Raw genomic sequence first — 25571 nt, forward strand, 5'->3', positions numbered from 1 at the left:
ATATATATATATATATATATATATATATATGAAGCTGTTACACTTGAATGTTTAAAGCACTTTTGTAAAGTTTTAACAACTGAATATGTTGAATTGATGTTTTTTAAGTTACTTGTCCAACTTCTAAGTTATGCCTCTTGTAGTGCATGTAGTAGGAGTTGAGTATACTGCTTCCAGCTGATAATATTCTGGTTTGTTTAGGAAAACTCGATTGTCTTTTTCTGTTATTGCATTTCCCAGAGACAAATGGAAAAGTCCAGTGTAGAGTCAGGATGCAAAGGGACACAAAGATTCTGACAGAACTGAGAATCTTTGACCAATCAAGTCTACAAACAAGTTTGATCTACTTGTGTAAAATTTGGTTGCATTAGTTGAAATCTTTCCACCAGATGGTTTCTTGAGTAAAAAGGTATATAAAAAAAAGTTTTAGAAAGTTAAGTGACATCTGTAAGAAACAGAAGTGGAGTCTGTAAAATGTGTTAAGAATAAAAGCATTTTTTTAAAAAAAAATAAACGGAGCATGCCTGGAATTTTTTTAGGAATGTGCTAAGTATCCTCTTTTTGGGAATTAAGTTATAGTAACCCTGAAAGATAGGATCGTACCCCAAAAGTGCATCTTTCGCTTTTAACACATGTAGAAGCCATTAAATCTTAACAAGTCTAAAATTCAAATAAGGTTCTTTTTTTTAAAAGTTCTGCTATCCTCCAGACCAGTTGGTGGCGCTGTTTGCCAACCGCCAAAAAATCTAATCGAAGAGAACAACCAAAAACGTGATAAAAAGTATAATTAATCAAAATTTTAGGAAAATGTGGCTGGCAGAATGGGATGAAGATAGCAAAGGAAGATGGTATTATAGGATTCAAAAACATGTATTGGAAATGGGATGAGGAAGGAAGAACAGAAGAGAGAAGAAACTATGACTGCTAAGATTTTGACATACTACACTTAGCAACTCATTCAGGATAAACAACATAACACAGGAAATTGGCAATATTGTAAGGAAATGAAACAATATAACATATTATTTTAATTGGATATGAGATAGAAAGGAGATTAATGTTGGAGGAAATTAGAAAAAATAAACATTTAATTTGAGCCACACTCCATACCAGTAGGTGGCGGTAATGCAACCGTAACATTTCTTGCCAATAAAAATCAACAACGAGAAGAAGAAGAAGAAGAAGAAGAAGAAGAAGTCAACGTGATGCTAGCAGCTTTAGCTTTCCTTCCTTTCTGCTTTGAACAATTCTAAGGAGTTTGATCAACTGTTGGCAGAATATGTGAGTGTTTGCATTAAAATGTCTTCAGTCCAGCTGCAAGGAGAGTTGATCAACGAGCAGTTAACTCCTGCTGAAGAACCGACAGAGTTTAAAGAAATCATCGTGAAGGAGGAAGAGACGGATGATCAGCGCAGACTGCTGGATTTCTCCCGAAATCCTCAGATCATCTTACACCGAATAGGTAGGAAACAGCAGCTATGATAAAGCTTTACTGGAGGTGCAGGTTTTGGATTTCTGAGTTAAAGCGATCATTTAGGAAGATTTATTAGCGGAGATTAGGCAACGAAAGTCAACTTCTGGTTGTAGCTTCCGGTGCGAACAACGACTAAAAGACCCTGAGCATCTTTAATCTGCTCTACTTTGACAACGACGAGACTTAAACTCTTGAACATTGGATTGAGTTGTTCTCGACTAATTGACATTTAAAATCTAGCTTGTGATTTGCGAAACTTTTTTTTTTTTTACTTGAAAGTGTTCAACAAATTTTCATATTGCTGCTGTTTTTACATCTGGATCAAACTGCAAACTGATCCAGCAAAACGTTTTAAACTCTTCAAACCTGATTATTCCATGGATAAGGCATGTCTGAATACATGCATCACAGGTTAAATAGAAGAGTTTATACAAATATCCTAATTACATTAAAGTAAAAGTTATAGAAAATGATTTAATTTTAATTTCCATTTCCCTGGGTCATAGTTTTAGACCCTGATTCTCCTGAGTGCTGACAAAACCCTCCTGATCTTACAAAAACAGCTTACTCTTAACTTTTTAAAATGTAATTCTATTACTCCTGAATAATCCTGTACTTATCCTGACAGTTGAGTTCATTTGGTAAATTACATAAATATGTAATTTGAAAATTTCTAAGCCAAGAATTAATTTTATCTCTTTGACTACCTGCCAGATTCAGCTCTGCCAGTCTGAAAACATGTTCTTTTGGAGATTATGAAAACAATGTTCTTCCACAAAATTTCCCCCGACATAGCGGCAGTAGAATTAATTTGGCATGCGTTTGCCCAGATTGCTTTAAGCATTCAAAACAAACTTTTCCTAGATATTTTTATTTATGGAAATGGTCTAATTCTAATAGTAAATGTTCTTTTTTTTTTTTTTTTTTTTTTTACCTACGATTCGTCCGCTGACTATTCACAACGCTTTGTCTTTTTTGCATTTTATGTTATGTTATAGAAAGTCTTTTTCTTGGGTTTGTTTGGGTTTTCAGACCACGAACTGGGTCATGTTTGGAAAGAAGAGGCTTTCTCACACCAGCAGCTCTGTAAACAGGAAAGGGATTCCAGTTTGGACCAGGAGGAACCAGAACATCTGCAGATGAAAGAGGAGGAGCAAGAGCCAGAATGTCCCTGGATTAAGGAGGAACCATTAGAGCTTTCCAAAGGTGAGAATGAAGAGCAGCTTGAACTGAAGCAGGAGAATGAAGATACATCATCAGTGAGTCCAACTCATGAAGAAAAGAACCACATTAAACCAGAACCAGTCAGCAACCAAATCATCTCTCAGGACTTTAATGAAACTGAGAACCAGGATGAAAAAGGAAACCATCATAAAAACTCAAATATACAGAGGAAAGTTCACAGAGGGAAGAGGCCGTTTCTATGTATGACATGTGGAAAGAGTCATGCAAAAAAATCAGACTTGACATCTCACTTGAAAACTCACACAGGTGAGAAACCTTTTGCCTGTAATACCTGTGAAAAAACCTTCAAAAGAAAAAATTCATTAACTATGCACATGAATATTCACACAGGGAAGAGGCCTTTTGCCTGTAACGCCTGTGAAAGAACGTACATTAGAAAAGATGCATTAAATGTACACATGAAGGTTCACACAGGGGAGAGGCCTTTTCTCTGTGCGACATGTGGAAAAGGTTTTCTTAAAAAGATAGATTTAGCAGTTCACATGAGAATTCACACAGGTGAGAAGCCGTTTTCGTGCAAGACCTGTGGAAAAAGTTTCAATCGAAAATTTATGTTGATAGATCACATGAGAATTCACACCGGTGAGAAGCCTTTTAAATGTCTGTCCTGTGGAAAAAGCTTCAATCGTAAATCTGGCTTTTATGTGCACAGCAAAATTCATACAGGTGAGAGGGATTTTTCTTGTGAGATTTGTGGAAAAAGCTTTATTCAAAAAATTAATTTGTCTCGCCACATGATGTGTCACACAGATGAAAGGCCCTTTCCCTGTAGTACCTGTGGAAAACAGTTCAGATCAAAACATACATTGAGTAGCCACATGAGAGTTCACACAAGCGTGAAACCCTTTCAATGCGTTACTTGTGGAAAAAAGTTTAATAAAAAAACAAAAATTAATGACTCGCAATAGAAGTCATACAGGTGAAGAGCCCTATTTGTGTGCGATCTGTGGAAAGGCATTCAGTGATTGCAGTTCACCGAAATCTCACTTTGCAGCTCACACAAATGAAAACCATTTTCCATGTTTGATATGTGGAAAAAGTTATATGAGAAAAACAGAAATGACATTTCACATGAAAACCCACATAAGTGAGAATCTTTTCAAATGTCTGTCCTGTGGAAGACTTCGCTAGAATAGCCAAAAAACCAGAGGAGCCTTAAGTAACAGTTACAGTAGCATGTGAAAGGCCATATTTTATTTTTTTTGTCAGAAATCTTACTGGTTAAGTTTGGCAGATGTGTGTTAGGAGAACCACTGAGCTGAAGAACTAAGATCTAATAGGAAAACTATCTAGTCAGACATTTACCATTGTTGAAGCTAGTAACATTTTGTTTTTAATTAAATTTGTGTTTTAACAATGCAACTTGTTCATTTCTTTAATTAAACCTTAAAATTAGTTCACAGGGTATTCACAAAGTGACACTGTGTGGTTTATAACCTGATGTTTTTAATTGTTTTTGCTTGGACTTAGATTATAATACTATAGTCTTGATGTTTAATCTTGTTTTTTTTTCCCTTTGTGTGAAAATAATTTGGTCAAATCACTATAAAATTAAGCCTCTTCGGTCTTTGAGGCGGGTCACTTTATTCTCATAAATGTTACTTCAATCACACATTTAGTCTCATCACAGTGGTAGTTTATTACTTCTAAAAGTCACAGCGTCTTTTGCATATGTGTTAATTGTCTGATAATTTGCAGCCAAAATGTACAATAAATAAATTCTTAAAAATAAATGCTGAACAAACTGTGCAAATTACAGTAATTTCATTGATTGAGTCATTACAAACAAAAATGTTGAATTAGACGTCAAGAATTTATCTATTTCTGAAAATGTTTCCCAAATTGAACATTTTTTCCTCAGGTGATTCTGGTGCACAGCTGGTGTATTTTATGTCTGTTGTGAACGAGTTGGTACTTTTGTTTTGCTCAACACTGTAAACGATTTAGAACTGCAAAAAAGTCAAAAATACATATTCAGTGTTTGATGGTTATTTATCTCACTTATTATTGTAGATGTAGATTTCTAGTAGCTATAAAGAAAAGAAAATACTGTCACCTGTGAACTGTTAATGAAAACATGTTTATAGACATGAGGTTTCATTATGATGACGCTTCCATTCACAGATTTAGAGCAAATAACATGCTTTTGTTGATTAATGAGGTTTTGAGGTTTGCATTCATTGCTTTGAGAAATTAATTTGGCTGCTGTGCAAATATTAATGTGAGAAATGTTTTAAAGCCACTGAAGGAAAAACTGTGAAGCCAAAATTCCTCAAGATCTGTAGAACTTTGTCACATTATGTTGGACATTATTTTAGATTAATAGACTTTAGCTCTGCTGTTCACTGCAAATCATTTTGTATTTGTCACTTTTTATGTTTTTGATTTCTTAAAGGGAGTTTAGTATTTCTCATTACTGGATGTAAAATGTTTTGCTATGTTTCTTTTGTTAGTAAAATAAATCTGGAGTTTATTCCAATTTCTTTCTTCTTTTTCTCTTTTGTGATCTCGACTCCTGATGCCTTTTTGAGGCCATTCCCAAACTCAAGATTTTTCCATTTAATAGGAATAAAATCACAGTTTATGTGCAACTTACAAATAAAAAGCGTAATATTGTGTAAAATATTTAAATATTGGGACACTAAAGTCAGCTCAGTCCTAAAACCACTGAAAATGCTTTTCAATGAGTTTATCAAGATTAAAGCTGCCTGTCATTTGATTTATGGTTGAAATTGATTAAAATGGAGTTGAATTAAGAAATTTTTTAAAAGAAATCTTACACTAGAAGTTCAACTTTTCTCCTTTTTTGAAGTTTAGTTCTTTGTAAATCAATCAATCAATTTTATTGTTGCCATTTTAAATTCAATATGTGAATCTAGGTTAATAGTGCTCTTTTCTGATCTTTTTTTTACTACATTTTCTGCTTCTTTTCCACTGTCTTCAGTTTGTGACTGAACCAAACAGATTATATAAACTTAAAATATTTCAAACACAGCATATGAAATGTTTCCTCAAGTTATGTGAATTTCAAAAAATAATTTTTTCCCTCTTAGTTTTCAGTTTACACCGTTTTTACTTTCTTACAAAAGAAAATTGGAACTGCAATAAAGGCAAATGAACCTCAAAGTGCAACAGACGGTGGTGTGTGTTATTGCTAACAATAAAAAGTGCCTTATGAGCTGCCTAAGTAAACAACATATTTTCCTTCATTCATCACACTAAAATAATGCTACAAAATTTAAATTTCCCGACTTAGACGGGGAATATTATCTTAGACAAAGGCATGTGCTAAATTTATACTAAAGTGACGCTGCAGTCCATCCTCCAGACCAGTTGGCGGCGATAATGACCTAATTCGTTGTTTGCTAACCGTCAATAAACACCAAAAGAAGGAAGCTAAATGTGATGCTAGCAGCTTTAGCTTTCTTTCGTTCTGCTTGAAGCCATCCCAGAGAGTCGGATAGTCTGTGAGCTGAACATGTGAGTGTTTGCAGTAAAAATATCTTCAGTCCGGATTCAACACGAGGTTTTAAACGAGCTCCTGCTGAAGAAACATTCACAGAGTTTAAATAAATCTCCAGGTTTAAGGAAGAAATGGATGATCAGATGCTGGTTTTTACCCGGACACCTCAGATCATCTTATATCGAATAGGTATGAAACACCCGCGATGGTAACTTTTTACCGATGATACAGGATGCAGATTGTGGATCTAAAGCGTTCATTTGGGAGATTTATTAGCGGAGATTATGCAGGCAACGAAGCTAAAGTTTTCTTCCGGTTGTGGCTTCCACTTTAGAAACAGACTAAAGGGCGATTCCACCGATTGTTTTCAAGTTCAAAAATACTTTATTGAGCCCAAAGGGAGAATAAATGTTGTAACTCCTAATGATCCTAATTCTTGAGAGTTATTGTAGATTACAATGACTGTTGGCATTAAAGATATCTTGTAGCGGTCTGTATTACAGAGAATTTGAAAATCCTCTGTTTTCCCAAGACTGTCTAATGGAGAGGATGGTCAGCGTTGTGCATAATTTTCTTTTTATTGCTTTTAGCATCTCCAATCTGCTCTAATTGTTAAACTACAAAATTTAGACTCTTTAGTCATAGACTAGATTGTTCCCCGACTGAGATTTTGATGTTTCAGGCCATTTCATATGTTTTCAGACCACCTGCTGGATCGTGTTTGGAAAGAGGAAGTTTGCTCTAACCAGCAGCTCTGTAAACATGAGACGGATCCCAGTGTGGACCAGGAGGAACCAGAACCTCTGCAGCTGAAAGAAGAGCAGCAAGAGCCAGATCATCCATGCACTAAAGCGGAACCATCGGAGCTCTGCATAAGTGAACATAAAGAGCATCTTGATCTGAGGCAGGAGAATGAAGATTCATTAAGGTTGACTCCTAATTATGAAGAAAAGAACCACATTCAAGCAGAACCAATCAGTAACCAAGCTGTCTCTCAAAACTTTAAAAAAGATTCCTTTATGCCAAAGAAAAATTTGACTGAAGACTTGAAAAGTCACACAGGTGAGAAACGTTTTCCATGTCGGACATGTGGAAAAAGTTTCTTTAAGAAAAGAGATTTAACAGATCACATGAGGATTCATTCAGGCGAGAGACCATTCAAATGTTGGCTCTGTAGAAACAGCTTCACTACAAAAGTTGTTCTGGACTCTCATGTCAGAACTCACACAGGTGTGAAGCGATTTTCTTGTGCCATTTGTGGCAAAGGTTTTAGTCGAAATTATACTATGAATTATCACATGAGACGCCACAAAAATGAAAGGCCTTTTCCCTGGAATAACCGTGAACAAACGTACACATCAAAAGATCCGTTGAGCGACAATACAGTTGAGAATCCCTTTTTGTGTGGGATCTGTGGAAAAGCTTTCCAAGAAAGCAATAGCTTAAGAACTCACCTGATGTCTCACACAAAGGAGACGCCGTTTCAGTGCAGAACATGTGGAAAAAGTTACAAAGAAAAAGTACATTTCACAGTTCACATGAAAACTCATACAGATGGGAAGCTTTGTTCTTTCTGCGGAAAAACTTTCACAACCAAGTCTAATTTTGAGAGACACGTCAGAATTCACACTAGTGAGAAGCCGTTCTCTTGTACCATTTGTGGCAAAGGCTTCATTCAAAAAGAGCATTTGGCTTATCACATGACGCATCACACAGACGACAGGCCTTTTCCCTGCGATATCTGTGAAAAATCTTTTAAAAGAAAGGATGCTTTGAAAAGACACACGAGAATCCACACAGGTGAGAAACCCTTTTTGTGCAAGACCTGTGGAAGAGCATTCATCCACCATAATAGCTTTAAAGCTCATTTGCTAACCCACAAATGAGAAGCCTTTTCATTGTGTGACGTGTGGATAAAGTTATGAGAAAAAGAGATTGACACTTGGCATGAGGCACAAATGTAAAATTCTGTATTTGTCAGAATGTTTCTCTTTATTTGGTGGTAGAAAATAGTCAAAGACAACAGATTTTAGGTGGGATTAAAATGAAACCAAGTATAAAGGATAATAATTGAATGAATAATACAGAAGTACGACTCATGGCACAGTGTCCTGTTAATACAATACTTGTTTCTGTGCAGTTTTCACATGCTGTCTCAACCAGATTCTATCACCAAGCTGTGTTTTATCACCAAGCTAACTGTCATAACGAACACATGAAAATCTTGTTTGTGAACAATGCTGTCAGGACTTTTCATTTTGATGACATTGACACTTTCATTGATATGAATACTTGCTTTTGAGGAAGAAGCTATTGTTAGCAAGTGGCTCACTCCTGCAGGTTATCAGCTGTGTTTTGCAGTTTTGTATTTTAAGAAATGCAGTAGCTGTTGTGTTAATGTTAACGTATGAAATGCACAAAAGCGACAGGAAAAACACTGTAGAACCAAAAATCCTCAGTCTGAAGAACTTATTCCCTTTAGTTTGTAAGTTATTATAGATTAAAAGACTGCTTTTCAAAATAAATCATCTTTGTCAGATGACAGAATTAAGATTGCACAGCTTAGATACAATAGTAAAAATGTATGTAAAGATTTATTACATCAACTCCTTTCTTAATGTCTACATTGATTTAAAATAATGAAATTAAAGAAGAAAGTGACATTAAACATTTGTTTTTAATTGTCACCAATACTTTCAGAAAATGACAGCAGAGTTAAGCTACAAGTACCACTAATTTTGTCCTGACCTGTTTCATTAATTAGTTTTTTTAAATGATTCTATTGATCCACAATTCAAAATCAGTGTCTGGTTTCCATTTATTCATTTTCAATAAAGTTTTATTTATCATTTCTCTTGTCCATCTCAACTTATTTCAGCTTTCCGGTTATAAATATTAGGGTACCAGCAATGTTATCTATAATTGTAACCCCATTTATTGTATGGTTTTTGTTACTAGATGTGAGAGAAATAAAATCTGGTTTAAGAAAAAGCTGAAACCAGAAGTTTACTCTATGTAAAAAATAAATTTAAAAAAATCATGTTTCTTCTCATTGTCTGAACTTAAATCAAACCCAACTTCTCCTGTTTTAGGTCAGAATCATCAAAAATGTGAGTACTGTGGAGGTGAAGAGACAATATATCATCTTATATAGCACTGTTGGAGACAAAGAATTGATCTAAACATAATTATAATGAAACGTATCCACTTTAAAATGATTCAGAATAGTTTTCTGGCAATATTTGATTATCTTCGATCAAAATGACGTTGCTGTTCACCCTCGGTGGCAAGAAGAATGTTGCTGTATAGTCTTGTACAGTAGGTGGCGATATGCACCTTGAAGTCCGCCATTATATAAAAGAAGAAGAATGTGTTGCTAGCAGCGTTAGCTTCTCTACTGCTTGAAGTCATTCCTTAAGAGGCTGATCATCTGTTGGCTGAATATGTGAGTGTTTGCAGTAAAAATGTCTTCAGTCCAGCTTCAACGAAAGACGAACAACGAGCATTTAACTCCTGTTGAAGAAACATTCTCAGAGTTTAAAGGAATAATCAAGACCGAGGAAGAGATGGATGATCAACGCAGACTGCTGGATTTCACTCGGACACCTCAAGTCATCTTACACCGAAAAGGTACGAAACACCTGCGATTACAATGTTTTGCTGAAGACGATTTGCTGCGGTTTAACTATTTAAATTGGGAACAGTTAATAGGATGCAGTATTCTCGTTTCCTGTCCGCTTTCAAAATAAAAGCATTTTGAAACGTTTCCCAATTTGCATTATTTTCCATCGAAAAGAGCAATATTTATAAAGACGTAAAGTCTTATTGGTCATTCGGGACAGGTTTCGTCATTTCCCCATCCTTTTTCCATGTTAAATCTTAGATTTTAAACATTCATTCATAAATTGGAGCCTTAATTCTCCGGCCAGCTCTCGCTCCTGGGCGGACGGACTCCAGTTTTAAGGAGCTTTGGCGGCACCTAGTGGCTATCCTGCATGGCTATTGTCAAAATTATGTACAAAGAAACGTTGAATATTCTTTTCACGTGTCCATATTAAACAAGGTGGGAGGTAAATATCTTAAAAACACAAATTATTATGGAGAATTATTGATATCGACTGATATGAAATGCTTATATTGTAATTTTTTTACCCAGCTCTGTTATTATTTAACATAGGATGTCCTCGAGGACTGGATCCTGTGTGTTAATTTGATAACTGTGTTTTATTTCATATAAATAAAATCATTAAATATGTGTTATTTTGCTTTTTGCCCTCTCAGACCTCAAACAGGAACATGTTTGGAAGGAGGAGGCGCTCGCCGACCAGCGGAGGAACTCTAGTTTTGACGAAGAGGAACCAGAATCTCTGCAAATGAAAGAGGAGCAGGGTGAGCTGGAACATTTTCAGATAAAGGACGAAGAAAAGGAAGTCTGCATTAGTCAGGATGAAGAGCAGCTTGGGCTGAAGCAGGAGACTGAAAACTTAATGGCGACTCCCACTCATGAAGAATTTCACTCTGAACCAGAAGCAAACTGGAACCAACTCAACTTTCCTCCTGAAACTGAGAATGAGGATCAGGAAACAAGCAATCCCGAAGTCTCAGGAGTAATGATGGATGAAGAGCAAATACATTGGAAAACTAGACACCATAATGACACAAGAAGTTCACCAGAAAAAGAGCGCACAGAAACTCATAGAGATAAGAAACTTTACTTTTGTGAAATGTGTGATAAAAGTTTTTCTCTAAATAAAAACTTGATCGCACACATGAGAATTCACACAGGGGAGAGGCCTTTCTCATGTAAAACCTGTGGCAAATGTTTCACCAAAAAATCGAATTTAACTCGTCACTTAAAGGCTCACACAGGTGAGAAGCCTTTTTCATGCGACGCCTGTAAAAAGACATTCAGTCTAAAAAGAGATCTGGTCAAACACATGAGAATTCACACGGGCGAGAAGCCTTTCCTGTGCATGACCTGTGGAAAACGTTTCAGGTTGAAATTTATTTTAACTGAACACACAAGAACTCACACGGGTGAGAGGCCTTTTCCTTGTGACGCTTGTAAAAAGACATTCAGCCTTAAAAGAAACGTGGTGAAACACATGAGGAACTGTGGAAAACATCTTAAATCTACAGGTTGTTTTGATTCAAGTCGGACAATGAGATGAGAGCACTTTGTCTTGCTGAACATTTTTAATGTTAAAAAAATTCAGTTTAACTTATTTCATTGCAACTCATTCAAGTGAGAAGGTTTGACCTGTCAAAAATGTTTTGCATTAAATTTATTTGTCCTAATAAATCACAAAAATAAAAGACCTTCCTTATGTTTGAAATGTTGAAAAAGGTTTCCTTGAGAAAAGTTATTTAAATGTTCAGATGAAAAAAACATTTCATATCCCATGGCAAACTAAAGTAAAAAAAAAAAAACCTTTGTGCTTTAAATGTAGAAAATGTTTTAAGCTGAGATATCTAAGGCTAAGTTCACAAGGCAGACAAATGTTTCAGTTCTTCCCCTCGTTCAACCTGAATCAGATGATGGTTCATTAGCAGAACCTCTGCAGAACTTTATGACATGCTGAGGAGGTAGCTGGACCATTTGAATCAGCTGCATTAGAGCAGAAATCCACAATATTTGAGCAGAACTTTTCATAATCTTCCTTCCCTTCAAATACAAAAGTAAATTGTTCTGCTGGAGAGTTCTCATCCAGGTCTTGAGGGCCTGGAAAATGTATTTTTTTTACCTAACAATGTTGAAAATGTTGGAGATTAGTGAGATTTTTCCTGCTAATATTACAGACTGACAATCTAACCTAAATTAAGGGATTATCTTCGTTGTGTACATGCCCTCTTTTTGAGTACTTGTGTCATTTAAAGGGTCAGTATTATATAAAATCAACTGAGCTTTAGATCATTTTTCCCTCATGAAAAACATACCTAGAGTGTTGCATTGTTTTTTGTTTTTGTTGTTGTTGTTTTTTTATGTTTGAGAAATCAGCCACTCAGTTCCTTCAGACTAGCCAGCAGCTATTAGCAAACACCTGGTGGAACTGTGCATCTGCTGAGGTCATTACATGAGCTACTTCTCAGTGAAACACTGGTAAAAAACATTGTTAAAGGGTTAATAGAGGAGTTGTGACGTGGCGACTTCCTGAAGGCAGAGTTTCAGAGACAGAGACCCAATTTCAAGACTTTAAATTGCGATATCAAATCTATATAAATCATATTTGATACATACAGCAATTTTCTAACAACGGAAGGTAACAGTTGCTTGATTGTGAAATAAAATGACACTCTGTGTCCCTTTGAAAGATTTGTTACTTCTGGTCATTTGTTCACTAGATGATAAATGTACTGATAAAATGCTTTGATTCATTAAAAATAAAAATGGAGTGAATTCTACCAACCAATTTTCAAGTTTTTTCTTCATGTTTCTATGTTTAATAATTGTCTTATAACGTTTGTCTTTGAGAGAATACTCGTGCAACATTTAACTATTTTATGCTGGATTTAATATACCGTTTTCCATCTTTAGTTGGAAAAAAACAACAATAATATATTTGAATGTTTTATATGGGTCAATTACGAAATTGGTTCCTAATTTTATGGGGGGTTTAATCTACATGAAGAAAAAGTTAAGAAATTTATTAGATTTTATCCGTATGTTTTGTAATATTCTGCTTTAATCCACTAGGGGGTGGTAGTGTTCACTCGCTGGAAAAAAAAAAACAAGTAGAAGAAGAGGCGGCGGATGTAAACGGACTGCTAGCTGACGTTGGAGACGGTTTTTCTCTGAATATGTGAGAATTTGCAGTAAATATGTCTTCAGTTCAGCCCCAGAGGAAGTTTATCAACCAGCAGTTAACTCCTGCTGAAGAAACCGACCCGGAGTTTGAAGAAGTCATCGTGAAATCGGAGGACGAGCTCGATGATCAGTCCAATCTGCTGGATTTCTCCCAGGAAGGTATTAAAATGAGCTATGCTAACGTAATTTCTCTGCTAAATTTGGGGATTTGTGTCCGTTTTATTATCTGGATTTTGACACAGAAAGCCGGGGAGCTCATGACACTCCCAGAGATCAGCATCCAACATGGCTGCGATCAAAATAGCGAACATTGAAGCCATAAACTACAATTAAACACTCCTGACGGGTTGTATATCAGCAAATCAGTATCTCACACACACTGGTGCGAAACGCCTGCAGGTGAAAACGTTTATTTTGTGTTTAAATGTGTAAATGAAGAGAAAATGATTTCCCACTTGTAATAGGAAGCTGGCTTCCGATTTGAGAAACTAACTGCTCATTTTTTTACTTTTATCTTTAGTCTACGGAGCGCCCTAAGGGACATGAGGGGGACATTTTTGTTTTTGCAGTACCTCGCAATAAATTAGCAAATACACCCTGGTCTATTTTGTATACAGACACGGTGATCAATGTCAATTTAAAATTGCACATATGTACACTATTAAAGATCCTCAGTGAAAACGTGTTTATACAACAATTTGCTGCAGAAAACTGGTTGAAAATCGATTTATTCCCTGTTGTACTCATGTTTGTTTATGCAATATTTTCTATATGAAAACAGCTATTTCTTTACACAACCAAAACTGTTAGATAATGACATTGCCCTGTGACTACAACTCAAATAGTCAAAATGGTTTAGATGTAGCCTATTTTCCTTCTTACAGATAGTTTATGTCATGTTTATATTTGTGTAGCAAGGATGGAAAGAACATGTTTGACCTGTTTTGTTCTGGTATTTTGCACATAAAGACAAAAATATGAAACTATATATATCTCAAACAAGATGTAAACATAAAATTCCTACATGGAAAAAACGGACATTGTAGGAGAAAGATTTAAAAGTATTCAAGATACTTCATATTCTGAAAACTGGTGCATTATTGGCAGTTAACTCAGAAGTATGGTGTGAAAATGCAATACTCTAAATATAAATTTCTTAACCTATATCATACGACAATAAGAATTGACATATAATCTGGATGAACTTAGAAGTGATCAATTAAAATTTGAGTCAGTCTGAATTTTGTGCTGATTGCTGTTCTGCTCCTCGATGAGTAATTCTGAAAGCTAATATTGGTCAGCTAATTACCTGAGCATAGTGCTCTAAAACTTTACCTCTGGAGTCTGTAATTCCAGCCTCTTGTGTCCTCAAATATTTGGGTGCCTCCCTTTCCCAATGCACCTGAATCAAATGAAGAGTTAATGACCAAAGCTTCTTGCAATGTTAACTAATTCAGCCTTTTGATTCAGGTGTGCTGCAGGACTGAAGTTGTAGACTCCTGCTTTATAAACTTCACTTTCTAAAGAGCATTAAGCTAACAGCAGTAAAAGATTTCATCCTTTAGTTTCCAGCTCAAGAAAACAGGGATATTAAATAGACTCACTCTGCTGCAAACTCACCATCTGACTTTAGAGCTGGAATTTCATTAAAGGGAGTTTAAGACCAGGAACTGACCCAGGCCTTTTTCTGTTCGACCCTCCAGACGTCCACCAGGATGACGTTTGGGAAGAGGAGGCGCTCACCAACCAGGAGAGGAGCTCCGGTTTTGATGAAGAGGATCCAGAACCTCTGCAGATGAAAGAGGAGCAGGTTGAGTTTGGACATCTGCTGATAAAAGAGGAAGACATGGAGCTCCTCATCAGTCAAGATGAAGAGCAGCTTGAGCTGAAGGAGGAGTCTGACACCTTCATGGTGACGCCTGCTGATGAGGAAAGCTTTCACACTGAACCAGAACCAAACTGGTACCCGCTCGACTCTCAGGACTCCCCTGAAAGTAACAGCCAGGACCAGGAAGGAAGCGCTTCAGAAGACTGGGGGTCAAAGAGTGATGAAGAGCAAATGCTAAATGAGCAGGGTCAGGAAACCAGACAATATAATCAGTATTCTGAGAGCTCAAATCAAGAAGGGCACAGTGCTCACAAAGAAAAGAAACAATATTCTTGTAAAATGTGTGACAAAAGCTTTTCCCAGAATAATAACCTGACGATACACATGAGAAGTCACACAGGGGAGAGGCCTTTCTCATGCGAGACGTGTGGCAAAGGTTTTACTACAAAATCAAATTTAACCCTTCACTTGAGAACTCACACAGGTGAGAAGCCTTTTCCGTGCGTGACCTGTGGAAAAAGCTTCAGTCTAAAATGTATTTTAACCGAGCACATCAGAACTCACACCGGTGAGAAACCCTTCCCATGTCTGGCCTGTGAGAAAAGTTTCCCCTCCAAAAACCATTTGAATAAGCATTTGAGAATTCACACTGGCGAGAGGCCATTCTCGTGCATCACCTGTGGGAAAAGGTTCAGTCTGAAGTGCAATTTAACTGAACACATGAGGACTCACACTGGTGAGAAGCCTTTTCAGTGTTTGGCTTGTGACAAAAGTTTCAACTCTAAAAACCATTTGAATAAACACCTGAGAGTCCACACAGGTGAGAGGCCTTTCGCCTGCATGGTCTGCGGAAAAAGGTTCGCTCAGAAAAGTTGTTTAACGGATCACACGAGAACTCACACGGGGGAGAAACCTTTCCTTTGTGGTATGTGTCAGAAAGCCTTCAGCCTGAGGAGCAGCTTGAATAACCACATGAGAACCCACACGGGCGACAAGCCTTTCTCATGCAACAGCTGCGAAAGAACGTTCACGTTAAAGAGTCGTCTGAACAGACACATGAGGTCTCACACAGGGGAGAAACCGTTCACATGTAATGCTTGTACTAAAACCTACAGCCTAAAGAGCAGTTTGACCAAACACATGAAGACTCACATCGGCTAGGAGCGTTTCTGCTGTTTACAGTGTAGAGATAAAGATGTTAGCAACCATTAACATGACAGCTTATATTTTAATGTAATATAACGTGGAAGATGGTGATGGTTCACTAGGGCTGGATTAAAAGTTTTATTATGAAATTTTGTGGTGACGTTGTGATAACAATAAAAGTGACAATAGTAACTATTTTTTACATGTTTTTTAGGTAACTTTATGACTGCTGTTTAAAAACATTCCTGTTTGTAATGAGCTTCTTTAGGAAAAATACTAGTTTTGTAAAGAAGTGTATTTTATATCACTTCTTGAAATTTATGAATTTTCAAATTTATTGGTATTTATTGATTCTTTTATTGAACAAGCAGAGGAGAAAATAGTAAAACTATCAATCCTTGTAATAATGATTGTTTTGGAGGGTTTTAAATGGCACTAATTGGAGTTTATAGTGGCAACGATAAATCAAAAATTCTTATGAAAAATGTATTACGATAAATGATGATACCATAAATACCCTTTGTCGTGTTCACTTTAAATTTTGCAAATAAGAATGTGAAATGTGAGTTTTACTACAGTGTTTTATATATTGGGGACATTTAGCTAATAACTAAACAAGCTAAAGTTAGAAAAGGCCAAATTAAAAAGACAAAAATCAGATCAAGACAGTTGCTGTCATTTGTTCCAAAGGCAAAATTATTGCCAAATCATCAGTTTGTTCAGAATTAAACACATTAAGCACAAAGGATTTACATACAAATATTACTACAATTTAAAGTCATTGCAGCGATTTTTCTGTTCTCATTCTCATAAAATCAATTGTTGACCGTTTACTAAATTCCAGCTTTTTCACTTTTTCAATTCAAATTCAAAAGATACTTTGCTGATCCCAAAGAGAAATTAGACGTTGCTGCAATTCATTAATTCAAGTTTCTTCAAAAAGTTATTGTATATTTTTGTACGTCCATTTGGGTCTCTACTGCTTCTAGAAACATTCCAGGTGTTTAAAAAAAAAAAGAACAATAAGTTAATATTTTTTGGTGTTTTGGTGCAAACTGTTTCAAAATCCTTTCGGAATATAATGTTACAAATCAACAAACATTGCTCTGTTACCTAGCAGAGATCAAACACGTTTGGTCAGCTGGTTTTACTGCTGTATGAGCTGTACAATGGCTACTGGAAAAGACAAGTGACGCTAAAACAGCTTATTCTGAAAGGAGCTCAAAATAGAACTGACTAAATCTGTATCTGAGAATTATTTTGTGTAAAAAAAAAAAAAAAAAAAAAAAAAAAAAAAAAACGTTATAAAGGTATTTTGTGTAGCCCACAGGCCGATCCTAACTCCTTCAAGGAAGCATAACAAGTCCCCATTAAGATGGCGTTCCTGCTCCACCTGCTCCGCATCAGACAGAAACATGTAAATTAAAGAACCAAAATATGTTGGCTGCCGTGGGAACTTTATAATTCAAATTTTTGTTTTTTTTCATTGAAGCTGCTTCCATGGATTTCCATGTTTTTATCATTATTACTAATAAAACAAACAATCATGTCTAGAAACAAGTAAAAACCAGGCATCATTTTATTTTTTTATACATGTTGAAAACTTTTTTTTTTCTTCTGACAATGAAAAAAAAATTTAAAAGGAGATTTTATGTTTTTTCAAAAAGTGAAATAAGTTATTGGTTAAAGCTGAAAAAATTTTAAATTTTTGAATTGTTTGTGCTCAAAACTCATCAAATCTTAAGTGTCTAATTTTAATCGTTGCTGCTGTTGCGATGTAAACTGAATAAACACTTTATGTGCATTTTTGACAGTGTGTATATTTTGAAATCGGTCAGACAGAGTACTTTAGATTATCTGTTAAGTTTGTTTACAGAAAAATGCTACATTAAACAGACATAAATACTCAATATATTGCATAAAATATATCCCAATTTAATCCACAAGATGGCAGCACTGAAACTCGCAGGACTATGGCTGCTGGTAAACCTACAGGTTAAAGGTCGGTTAGAACTTCTGGGATAATTAACATCCTGGCTAGATTTTCTAATACACACCATGGACATCTGGATGGAAAACACCTGAGTTGCATCACGATTTTCTAAAAATACTGGAGACTGTCCTGAACTGCTATGTTTTAATTATTCAAAAGTCCAAATATGTTTTCTATTGCTCTCTCTGCTGTCCATGGGTGGATTTTTTATGTCTTTTATTGATTCAAAAACCTACCAGTCATTTTCAGAGACAATATAATGTATGACATTTATACTTTTGTTTCTATTGCATAAGATGGAAAACTATTTGAAAAGCTGTTGTAACGTTTTTTTAATGTTTCTGAAATGTTGTCTACAAGTTATTTATGAACTCAACATCTTCACTCTCCACGTTTTTAACGTTTGTTGAATTTAGTTGGTTAATTAAAATAACCTCTACCTGTTTTACTTTGAGATAAACTTGTTTTTCTACCTATATTTATGTAATTAAACAGTTGACATCTGTTGTTGTTGGTACAAATGCAGATAAATCTTTACTGGATTTCACTAATAACAGTATCTTAATCAAATATTTTTTTTCATCTTTTATTAATTTTGTATTTCAGACTGGTAACTGGGACGTAATTTAATTGAATGTGACACCAATGAGATTCAGAGCTAATTAAATGTATCTGAACAGTGAAGCTCTGGTTTCATGTCTTGTAACTGAAACTTTTAGAGTAACATTATTTCCAGATTCATGACCTGACAGCAAAACTAAACATATTCATTTGTGTAATGTTTTAATGTCATTGTAAATTACAATAAATTATAAATCTACCATTCATATAAACTTCCAGTTATTTCCTATATTTCTTGTGTTGCCTTAAAGCTGACATGTGCTTTATTAAACTTCTGTTTACAGTAACTATGAAATAATTTTTTTAAATTTTAAACACACTCATGCGATCACACTTTTAGCAAGTTACAAAGACAATTTTTCAGTTTAGAAAACAAGTTTCTGCTTCCTGAATAGATAATTATTAAAGAGCATGTCCTGAGGTGGAGAAACCAGGTTTATTCAATAAGGAATTTGAAAATAGAAGCTTAATTAGTTTAAATCAGATTGATTTGCACAAGGAAACGCTGCGTATTCCTTACCAGAAATATGCTAAGTGCATTCATAAATAAAATTATAAAAATTGTATAAAACGTTAAATGCATAAAATAGAATATTCAGAGAATCCTGCTGAGTTCAAATATTCTGCCGTTCTAGGTGTGAATGATGACAACCCAATATGAAACCTGTGAACTAATTTTGTACTGAAGTTCTAGCAGCCTTTTACCTGATGTATTGCACAATACATGGCGAAAAATCTTTTATTCATTACAGCTTTGAATCAAGACTAAACGTACAGTTGCAAATACAGATAAATGTTAAATGAATGAAGATATAATTCAACTTTACTTTTTACTCACGGGTTGAATGAACATAATAATAGAAGGTAGAAGAACATGTTAAATTGACTATTATATATAGTCACTATTGTAATGTAACTGATATACATTTTTTAATATCTTACACAATTAAAGAAGAGAGTTGACATTGCACTGACACAGGTGAACATCCAGGGAGTGGACAGTGAAATAGTGACAGACTGCTGCACCCTAGTTCTATTTAATTTGTAGAAAATAAAAAGCAAGTAGAAATTGCAAATCATATTTTATGGGCTTTCCAGGGACCTTAAGGATTGAAAGTGTTGGCTGACAAAAATTACTTTATATATGTTCAGCAATAATAAACCATGCAAAATTTTAACAAAATAAACTTAGCAGTCAAACCTCTGTAGAAAAAGGAACTGTAATTAAGATGCAATGTAAATGCACCTTCATTCTTGAGGTTCAGATTATGCTGACTCATCTTTATGAGTTTTCAGGTGCGCTATCAAATGAGATTTTTGTCTAAATGTTTTTTCACAGAACATTCAGGAGAAAGGCTTCTCGCCTGTATGAATTCTTATGTGATGAGTTAAAATACTTTTTAAGGTGAAACTTTTCCCACAGGTCACACATGAGAAAGGCTTCACACCTGTGTGACTTCTAATATGAACACTTAAACTGCTTCTACTGGCAAACCTTTTTTCACAAGTCGTACATGCAAAAGGCTTCTCCCCGGTGTGACTCCTCATGTGACATATAAAATGAGATTTCTGAACATAAGCTTTTCCACAGGTAACACATGAGAATGGCTTTTCTCCTGTGTGATTTGACATGTGATAATTTAGACTACTTTTTTCACTATAACTTTTACCGCAGGTCATACAAGAGAAAGGCTTTTCTCCTGTATGAGTCCTCATGTGAAAAGTTAAATGACATTTTTGAGTGAAACTTTTTCCACAGGTCATACAAGAGAAAGGCTTTTCTCCTGTATGAGTCCTCATGTGAAAAGTTAAATGACATTTTTGAGTGAAACTTTTTCCACAGGTCATACATGAGAAAGGCTTTTCGGCAGTGTGAATTCTCATGTGACATGTTAAGTGAGATTTTTTTCTGAAACTTTTTTCACAGGTCACACAGGAAAAGCGTCTCTCACCCAAGTGAGTTTTCATGTGATAAGTTAAACCACTGTTCTCACTATAACTCTTTCCACAGGTGGTACATGAGAAAGGTTTCTCAGCTGTGTGAGTCCTTGTGTGACTCTTTAAATGGATTTTTTGACTGAAACCTTTTCCGCAAGTAGAACATGTGAAAGGCTTCTCATCTGTGTGAGTTTTGATGTGATCAGATAAATGACCTTTCTGAGTGAAACTTTTTCCACAGGTTGTACATGAGAAAGGCTTCTCACCAGTGTGAGTTCTCATGTGAATGGTTAAAATAGATTTTTGACTGAAACTTCTTCTACAAGCAATGCATGAAAAAGGTTTCTCACCCGCATGACTCCTACTGTGACGATTTAAACTACTATTTTTAGAAAACGTTTTTCCACAGGTTGTACATGAATAAGGCTTCTCACCTGAGTGAGTTCTCATGTGAATACTTAAAATGTTGCTCAGACGGAAACTTTTTCCACAAATGACACATGTGAATGGGTTTTCCCCTGTGTGACCTCTCATGTGATAAATTAAACCACCTTTGTCACAGTAACTTTTTCCACAGATGGTACATGTAAAAGGCTTCTCGCCCGTGTGAGTTCTCATATGTCTAGACAAGCAACTCTTTGAAGAAAAGGTTTTATCACAAATGTCACAAGAAATTAAAGTTTGGTCTATTTGAGTTTTGTTTGTTTTTTGTCTTGAGTTGTCAGCAGAACCTTTCTGCTGTCTGGTTTTCTGATATCTCTCATGTCGTTTCTGCTCTTCTCTCTTTTTTCCTGGGTTTTCAGTATTTCTTCCCTCCTGATTCTGGTTCTCAACTTCAGGAGAGGCAGAAGAAACAAGTTGGTTCCTGTTTGGTTCCGTCTCATAGTTAATCATTTGCACGTCAGAAGGAGTCACCTCGGTTTCCTGTTTCAGAACAAGCTGCTCTTCATCCTGACAGATTCTTAGTTGATTCACTTCCTCTTTGAACAGGTGATGTTGTGGTTCCTCTTGTTCCCGTTTTATCTGCGGAGGTTCTGGCTCCTCTTGGTCTAAAATAGGGTTTCCATCCTGGTTGCTGATCTCGTCGAGAATCCCCTCCTCTTTACACTCACAGCATTCTGGAAGATCTGGACAAAAAGACAAAACAAAATCTTATAAATGTGAGTAAAAAAAACAAACACATCCCTCACTTTTATCTCTTGGTGCATCTAAACATCCTTTACTTGCTTACTTTAAAATTTCAAACTTGTAAGAAAATGAATTTAACTAATATGTTTCTTCTGACAGGAAGGGAAATACATGTGCTATCATATATTAATAAAATGTGATGAAGAGTTCAGTAAAAATGCATGTTTTAATTACAATTGACTGAATTTATATTGATCTTATCAACTGCTCGACTGTAGCATTCATACACCAATGCCCCGATCAGTGTCTTGTAAAGTAGTATATTGACATGTGGCAGGTGGAAGCTGAATTCAAACCCACCATTTTCAGGATACGCCTGTTGTAAGAGTCGTGTGTATATGTATGTTTCTATGTATATTGACTTAGGAGTTTACAAAAGTCGGTGTTTAAACAAGTAAGTAAAGCAGGAAGAAGGAAGATTATAAATTAACAGGGACCACAGGAAGAAGAAGGGACCTAAATAAACAAGTTTTACTCCTTCATATCCCTTTTCAGACATAACTACCATGTTATATGTAATTTTTTTATAGCATGTGTGTTACGTTAGCAGCCAGGCTAAGCGGTGCTATTTATTTTAAAAAGGGTTTTCTTTATACAGCCGTAACAGTGATGACTAGTTCACAACGTTCCTTAACCCTGTCTCCAAATGTTTAATCTGTCTCATCAGTAAAACGTGACGGTGTTTCAGACCTGTTCGGTGTGAAATGATTCGGGGTGTCTGGGTAAGATCATCCATCTCCTCTTCGGACTTGACGATGATATTAAACTCCTTTAATGTTTCTTCAGCCGGAGTTAACTCCTTGTTGATTATCTCTCTCTGAGGCGGAGCTGAAGACATTTTCTTTTTTTTACTAAAGACTCGATCAAATCCGTCTTCAAACTGGCTTCCAACAAAGGCAAAGCTCTTGGTTCTGTTTTTGTTTCCTTTGTGTTTCATTGTGGCAACACTGAAGAAACTCTAAACGACTTTTAGTTCCGCTTTGAATTCTCATCACTCCCAACGAATCCCGTCTTTCAACATACTGTTATGTTGAATCAGTTGAAATATTGTTGCAACGTTCATTCATATCAGTAACTTAATCCACTAAATGAAACACATTATATAGACTGATTACACTCAAACAGATGTTTTCAAGGCTTTCTTGGCTTTTCTATGAAAATGCTATATTTAAAATGAGAATATTACATAACACCAATAAAAATAATTCAGAAAATCTTAATGAAAAATATGTTCAATACAGATTAAAAGATTTTTTTTATTTGTTTTCATCAAAACGGGATATTATGCCAGAAACACACTCAAACATTGTTGTTTAATTTACGTTATGAATATGTTACCCGTGATCTGTTTAGCCATGTTTTAGAAGAAAATGTTTTGAAAATATGTTTTTCAAAACATTTTTAGATGTTTTTAGAAGAAAAATACAAATACATTGTATATTGTTTATACTGTAAAATACTGGGTAGTGNCTTTTGATTCAGGTGTGCTGCAGGACTGAAGTTGTAGACTCCTGCTTTATAAACTTCACTTTCTAAAGAGCATTAAGCTAACAGCAGTAAAAGATTTCATCCTTTAGTTTCCAGCTCAAGAAAACAGGGATATTAAATAGACTCACTCTGCTGCAAACTCACCATCTGACTTTAGAGGTGGAATTTCATTAAAGGGAGTTTAAGACCAGGAACTGACCCAGGCCTTTTTCTGTTCGACCCTCCAGACGTCCACCAGGATGACGTTTGGGAAGAGGAGGCGCTCACCAACCAGGAGAGGAGCTCCAGTTTTGATGAAGAGGATCCAGAACCTCTGCAGATGAAAGAGGAGCAGGTTGAGTTTGGACATCTGCTGATAAAAGAGGAAGACATGGAGCTCCTCATCAGTCAAGATGAAGAGCAGCTTGAGCTGAAGGAGGAGTCTGACACCTTCATGGTGACGCCTGCTGATGAGGAAAGCTTTCACACCGAACCAGAACCAAACTGGTACCCGCTCGACTCTCAGGACTCCCCTGAAAGTAACAGCCAGGACCAGGAAGGAAGCGCTTCAGAAGACTGGGGGTCAAAGAGTGATGAAGAGCAAATGCTAAATGAGCAGGGTCAGGAAACCAGACAATATAATCAGTATTCTGAGAGCTCAAATCAAGAAGGGCACAGTGCTCACAAAGAAAAGAAACAATATTCTTGTAAAATGTGTGACAAAAGCTTTTCCCAGAATAATAACCTGACGATACACATGAGAAGTCACACAGGGGAGAGGCCTTTCTCATGCGAGACGTGTGGCAAAGGTTTTACTACAAAATCAAATTTAACCCTTCACTTGAGAACTCACACAGGTGAGAAGCCTTTTCCGTGCGTGACCTGTGGAAAAAGCTTCAGTCTAAAATGTATTTTAACCGAGCACATCAGAACTCACACCGGTGAGAAACCCTTCCCATGTCTGGCCTGTGAGAAAAGTTTCCCCTCCAAAAACCATTTGAATAAGCATTTGAGAATTCACACTGGCGAGAGGCCATTCTCGTGCATCACCTGTGGGAAAAGGTTCAGTCTGAAGTGCAATTTAACTGAACACATGAGGACTCACACTGGTGAGAAGCCTTTTCAGTGTTTGGCTTGTGACAAAAGTTTCAACTCTAAAAACCATTTGAATAAACACCTGAGAGTCCACACAGGTGAGAGGCCTTTCGCCTGCATGGTCTGCGGAAAAAGGTTCGCTCAGAAAAGTTGTTTAACGGATCACACGAGAACTCACACGGGGGAGAAACCTTTCCTTTGTGGTATGTGTCAGAAAGCCTTCAGCCTGAGGAGCAGCTTGAATAACCACATGAGAACCCACACGGGCGACAAACCTTTCTCATGCGACAGCTGCGAAAGAACGTTCACGTTAAAGAGTCGTCTGAACAGACACATGAGGTCTCACACAGGGGAGAAACCGTTCACATGTAATGCTTGTACTAAAACCTACAGCCTAAAGAGCAGTTTGACCAAACACATGAAGACTCACATCGGCTAGGAGCGTTTCTGCTGTTTACAGTGTAGAGATAAAGATGTTAGCAACCATTAACATGACAGCTTATATTTTAATGTAATATAACGTGGAAGATGGTGATGGTTCACTAGGGCTGGACTTAAAGTTTTATTATGAAATTTTGTGGTGACGTTGTGATAACAATAAAAGTGACAATAGTAACTATTTTTTACATGTTTTTTAGGTAACTTTATGACTGCTGTTTAAAAACATTCCTGTTTGTAATGAGCTTCTTTAGGAAAAATACTAGTTTTGTAAAGAAGTGTATTTTATATCACTTCTTGAAATTTATGAATTTTCAAATTTATTGGTATTTATTGATTCTTTTATTGAACAAGCAGAGGAGAAAATAGTAAAACTATCAATCCTTGTAATAATGATTGTTTTGGAGGGTTTTAAATGGCACTAATTGGAGTTTATAGTGGCAACGATAAATCAAAAATTCTTATGAAAAATGTATTACGATAAATGATGATACCATAAATACCCTTTGTCGTGTTCACTTTAAATTTTGCAAATAAGAATGTGAAATGTGAGTTTTACTACAGTGTTTTATATATTGGGGACATTTAGCTAATAACTAAACAAGCTAAAGTTAGAAAAGGCCAAATTAAAAAGACAAAAATCAGATCAAGACAGTTGCTGTCATTTGTTCCAAAGGCAAAATTATTGCCAAATCATCAGTTTGTTCAGAATTAAACACATTAAGCACAAAGGATTTACATACAAATATTACTACAATTTAAAGTCATTGCAGCGATTTTTCTGTTCTCATTCTCATAAAATTAATTGTTGACCGTTTACTAAACTCCAGCTTTTTCTCTTTTTCAATTCAAATTCAAAAGATACTTTAC

The 25571-nt window shown here is 35.8% G+C and overlaps 4 protein-coding genes across 5 annotated transcripts; 3 read left to right on the forward strand and 1 right to left on the reverse strand.

Moving 5' to 3' along the window:
- Positions 1 to 1146: 1146 nt before the first annotated feature.
- Positions 1147 to 5198, forward strand: LOC103147886 (zinc finger protein 501-like). The gene is made up of 2 exons (XM_016678867.1): positions 1147 to 1462; positions 2507 to 5198. Exons 1-2 carry the CDS (start codon positions 1300 to 1302, stop codon positions 3625 to 3627), a joined length of 1284 nt encoding a protein of 427 aa, XP_016534353.1. The 5' UTR covers positions 1147 to 1299; the 3' UTR covers positions 3628 to 5198.
- An 896-nt stretch (positions 5199 to 6094) lies between these two features.
- LOC103147888 (gastrula zinc finger protein XlCGF57.1-like) lies at positions 6095 to 9031 on the forward strand. Of its 2 annotated transcripts, XM_007566445.2 has the most exons (3): positions 6106 to 6199; positions 6301 to 6371; positions 6885 to 9031. In XM_007566445.2, coding segments are annotated over exons 1-3 (1257 nt in total). In that variant the 5' UTR covers positions 6106 to 6197; the 3' UTR covers positions 8069 to 9031. The 2 variants fall into 2 exon arrangements, with proteins under 2 accessions (XP_007566508.1, XP_007566507.1); XM_007566446.2 differs by having other exon boundaries at positions 6095 to 6371.
- A 273-nt stretch (positions 9032 to 9304) lies between these two features.
- LOC103147889 (zinc finger protein 624-like) lies at positions 9305 to 25197 on the forward strand. The gene is made up of 5 exons (XM_007566447.2): positions 9305 to 9812; positions 10464 to 11345; positions 12988 to 13146; positions 14691 to 15973; positions 23347 to 25197. Exons 1-5 carry the CDS (start codon positions 9647 to 9649, stop codon positions 24700 to 24702), a joined length of 3846 nt encoding a protein of 1281 aa, XP_007566509.2. The 5' UTR covers positions 9305 to 9646; the 3' UTR covers positions 24703 to 25197.
- On the reverse strand, positions 19301 to 22668 carry LOC103147893 (gastrula zinc finger protein XlCGF57.1-like). Its single transcript, XM_007566452.2, has 2 exons — positions 22392 to 22668; positions 19301 to 21640 (listed from the first exon to the last, which is right to left on the reverse strand). The coding sequence occupies exons 1-2, from the start codon at positions 22636 to 22638 to the stop codon at positions 19920 to 19922; spliced, it is 1968 nt and encodes a 655-aa protein (XP_007566514.1). The 5' UTR covers positions 22639 to 22668; the 3' UTR covers positions 19301 to 19919.
- Positions 25198 to 25571: the final 374 nt, after the last annotated feature.

This window comes from Poecilia formosa, unplaced genomic scaffold, assembly GCF_000485575.1.
Source record: "Poecilia formosa unplaced genomic scaffold, Poecilia_formosa-5.1.2 Scaffold192, whole genome shotgun sequence".
Lineage (NCBI taxonomy): Eukaryota > Metazoa > Chordata > Actinopteri > Cyprinodontiformes > Poeciliidae > Poecilia > Poecilia formosa.

What these genes read in the sequence shown, in the direction of transcription:
- LOC103147886 (XM_016678867.1), top strand. Translation starts at nt 1,300, where the DNA reads ATGTCTTCAGTCCAGCTGCAAGGAGAGTTGATCAACGAGCAGTTAACT. An exon ending in GATCATCTTACACCGAATAG is followed by an intron (nt 1,463 to 2,506) that starts GTAGGAAACAGC and finishes TTGGGTTTTCAG; the next exon opens with ACCACGAACTGGGTCATGTT.
- LOC103147888 (XM_007566445.2), top strand. An exon ending in GATCATCTTATATCGAATAG is followed by an intron (nt 6,372 to 6,884) that starts GTATGAAACACC and finishes ATATGTTTTCAG; the next exon opens with ACCACCTGCTGGATCGTGTT.
- LOC103147889 (XM_007566447.2), top strand. Translation starts at nt 9,647, where the DNA reads ATGTCTTCAGTCCAGCTTCAACGAAAGACGAACAACGAGCATTTAACT. An exon ending in TTTTGATTCAAGTCGGACAA is followed by an intron (nt 11,346 to 12,987) that starts TGAGATGAGAGC and finishes TGAATATGTGAG; the next exon opens with AATTTGCAGTAAATATGTCT. An exon ending in GCTGGATTTCTCCCAGGAAG is followed by an intron (nt 13,147 to 14,690) that starts GTATTAAAATGA and finishes TCGACCCTCCAG; the next exon opens with ACGTCCACCAGGATGACGTT.
- LOC103147893 (XM_007566452.2), bottom strand. Translation starts at nt 22,638, where the DNA reads ATGAAACACAAAGGAAACAAAAACAGAACCAAGAGCTTTGCCTTTGTT. An exon ending in AATCATTTCACACCGAACAG is followed by an intron (nt 21,641 to 22,391) that starts GTCTGAAACACC and finishes CTTTTTGTCCAG; the next exon opens with ATCTTCCAGAATGCTGTGAG.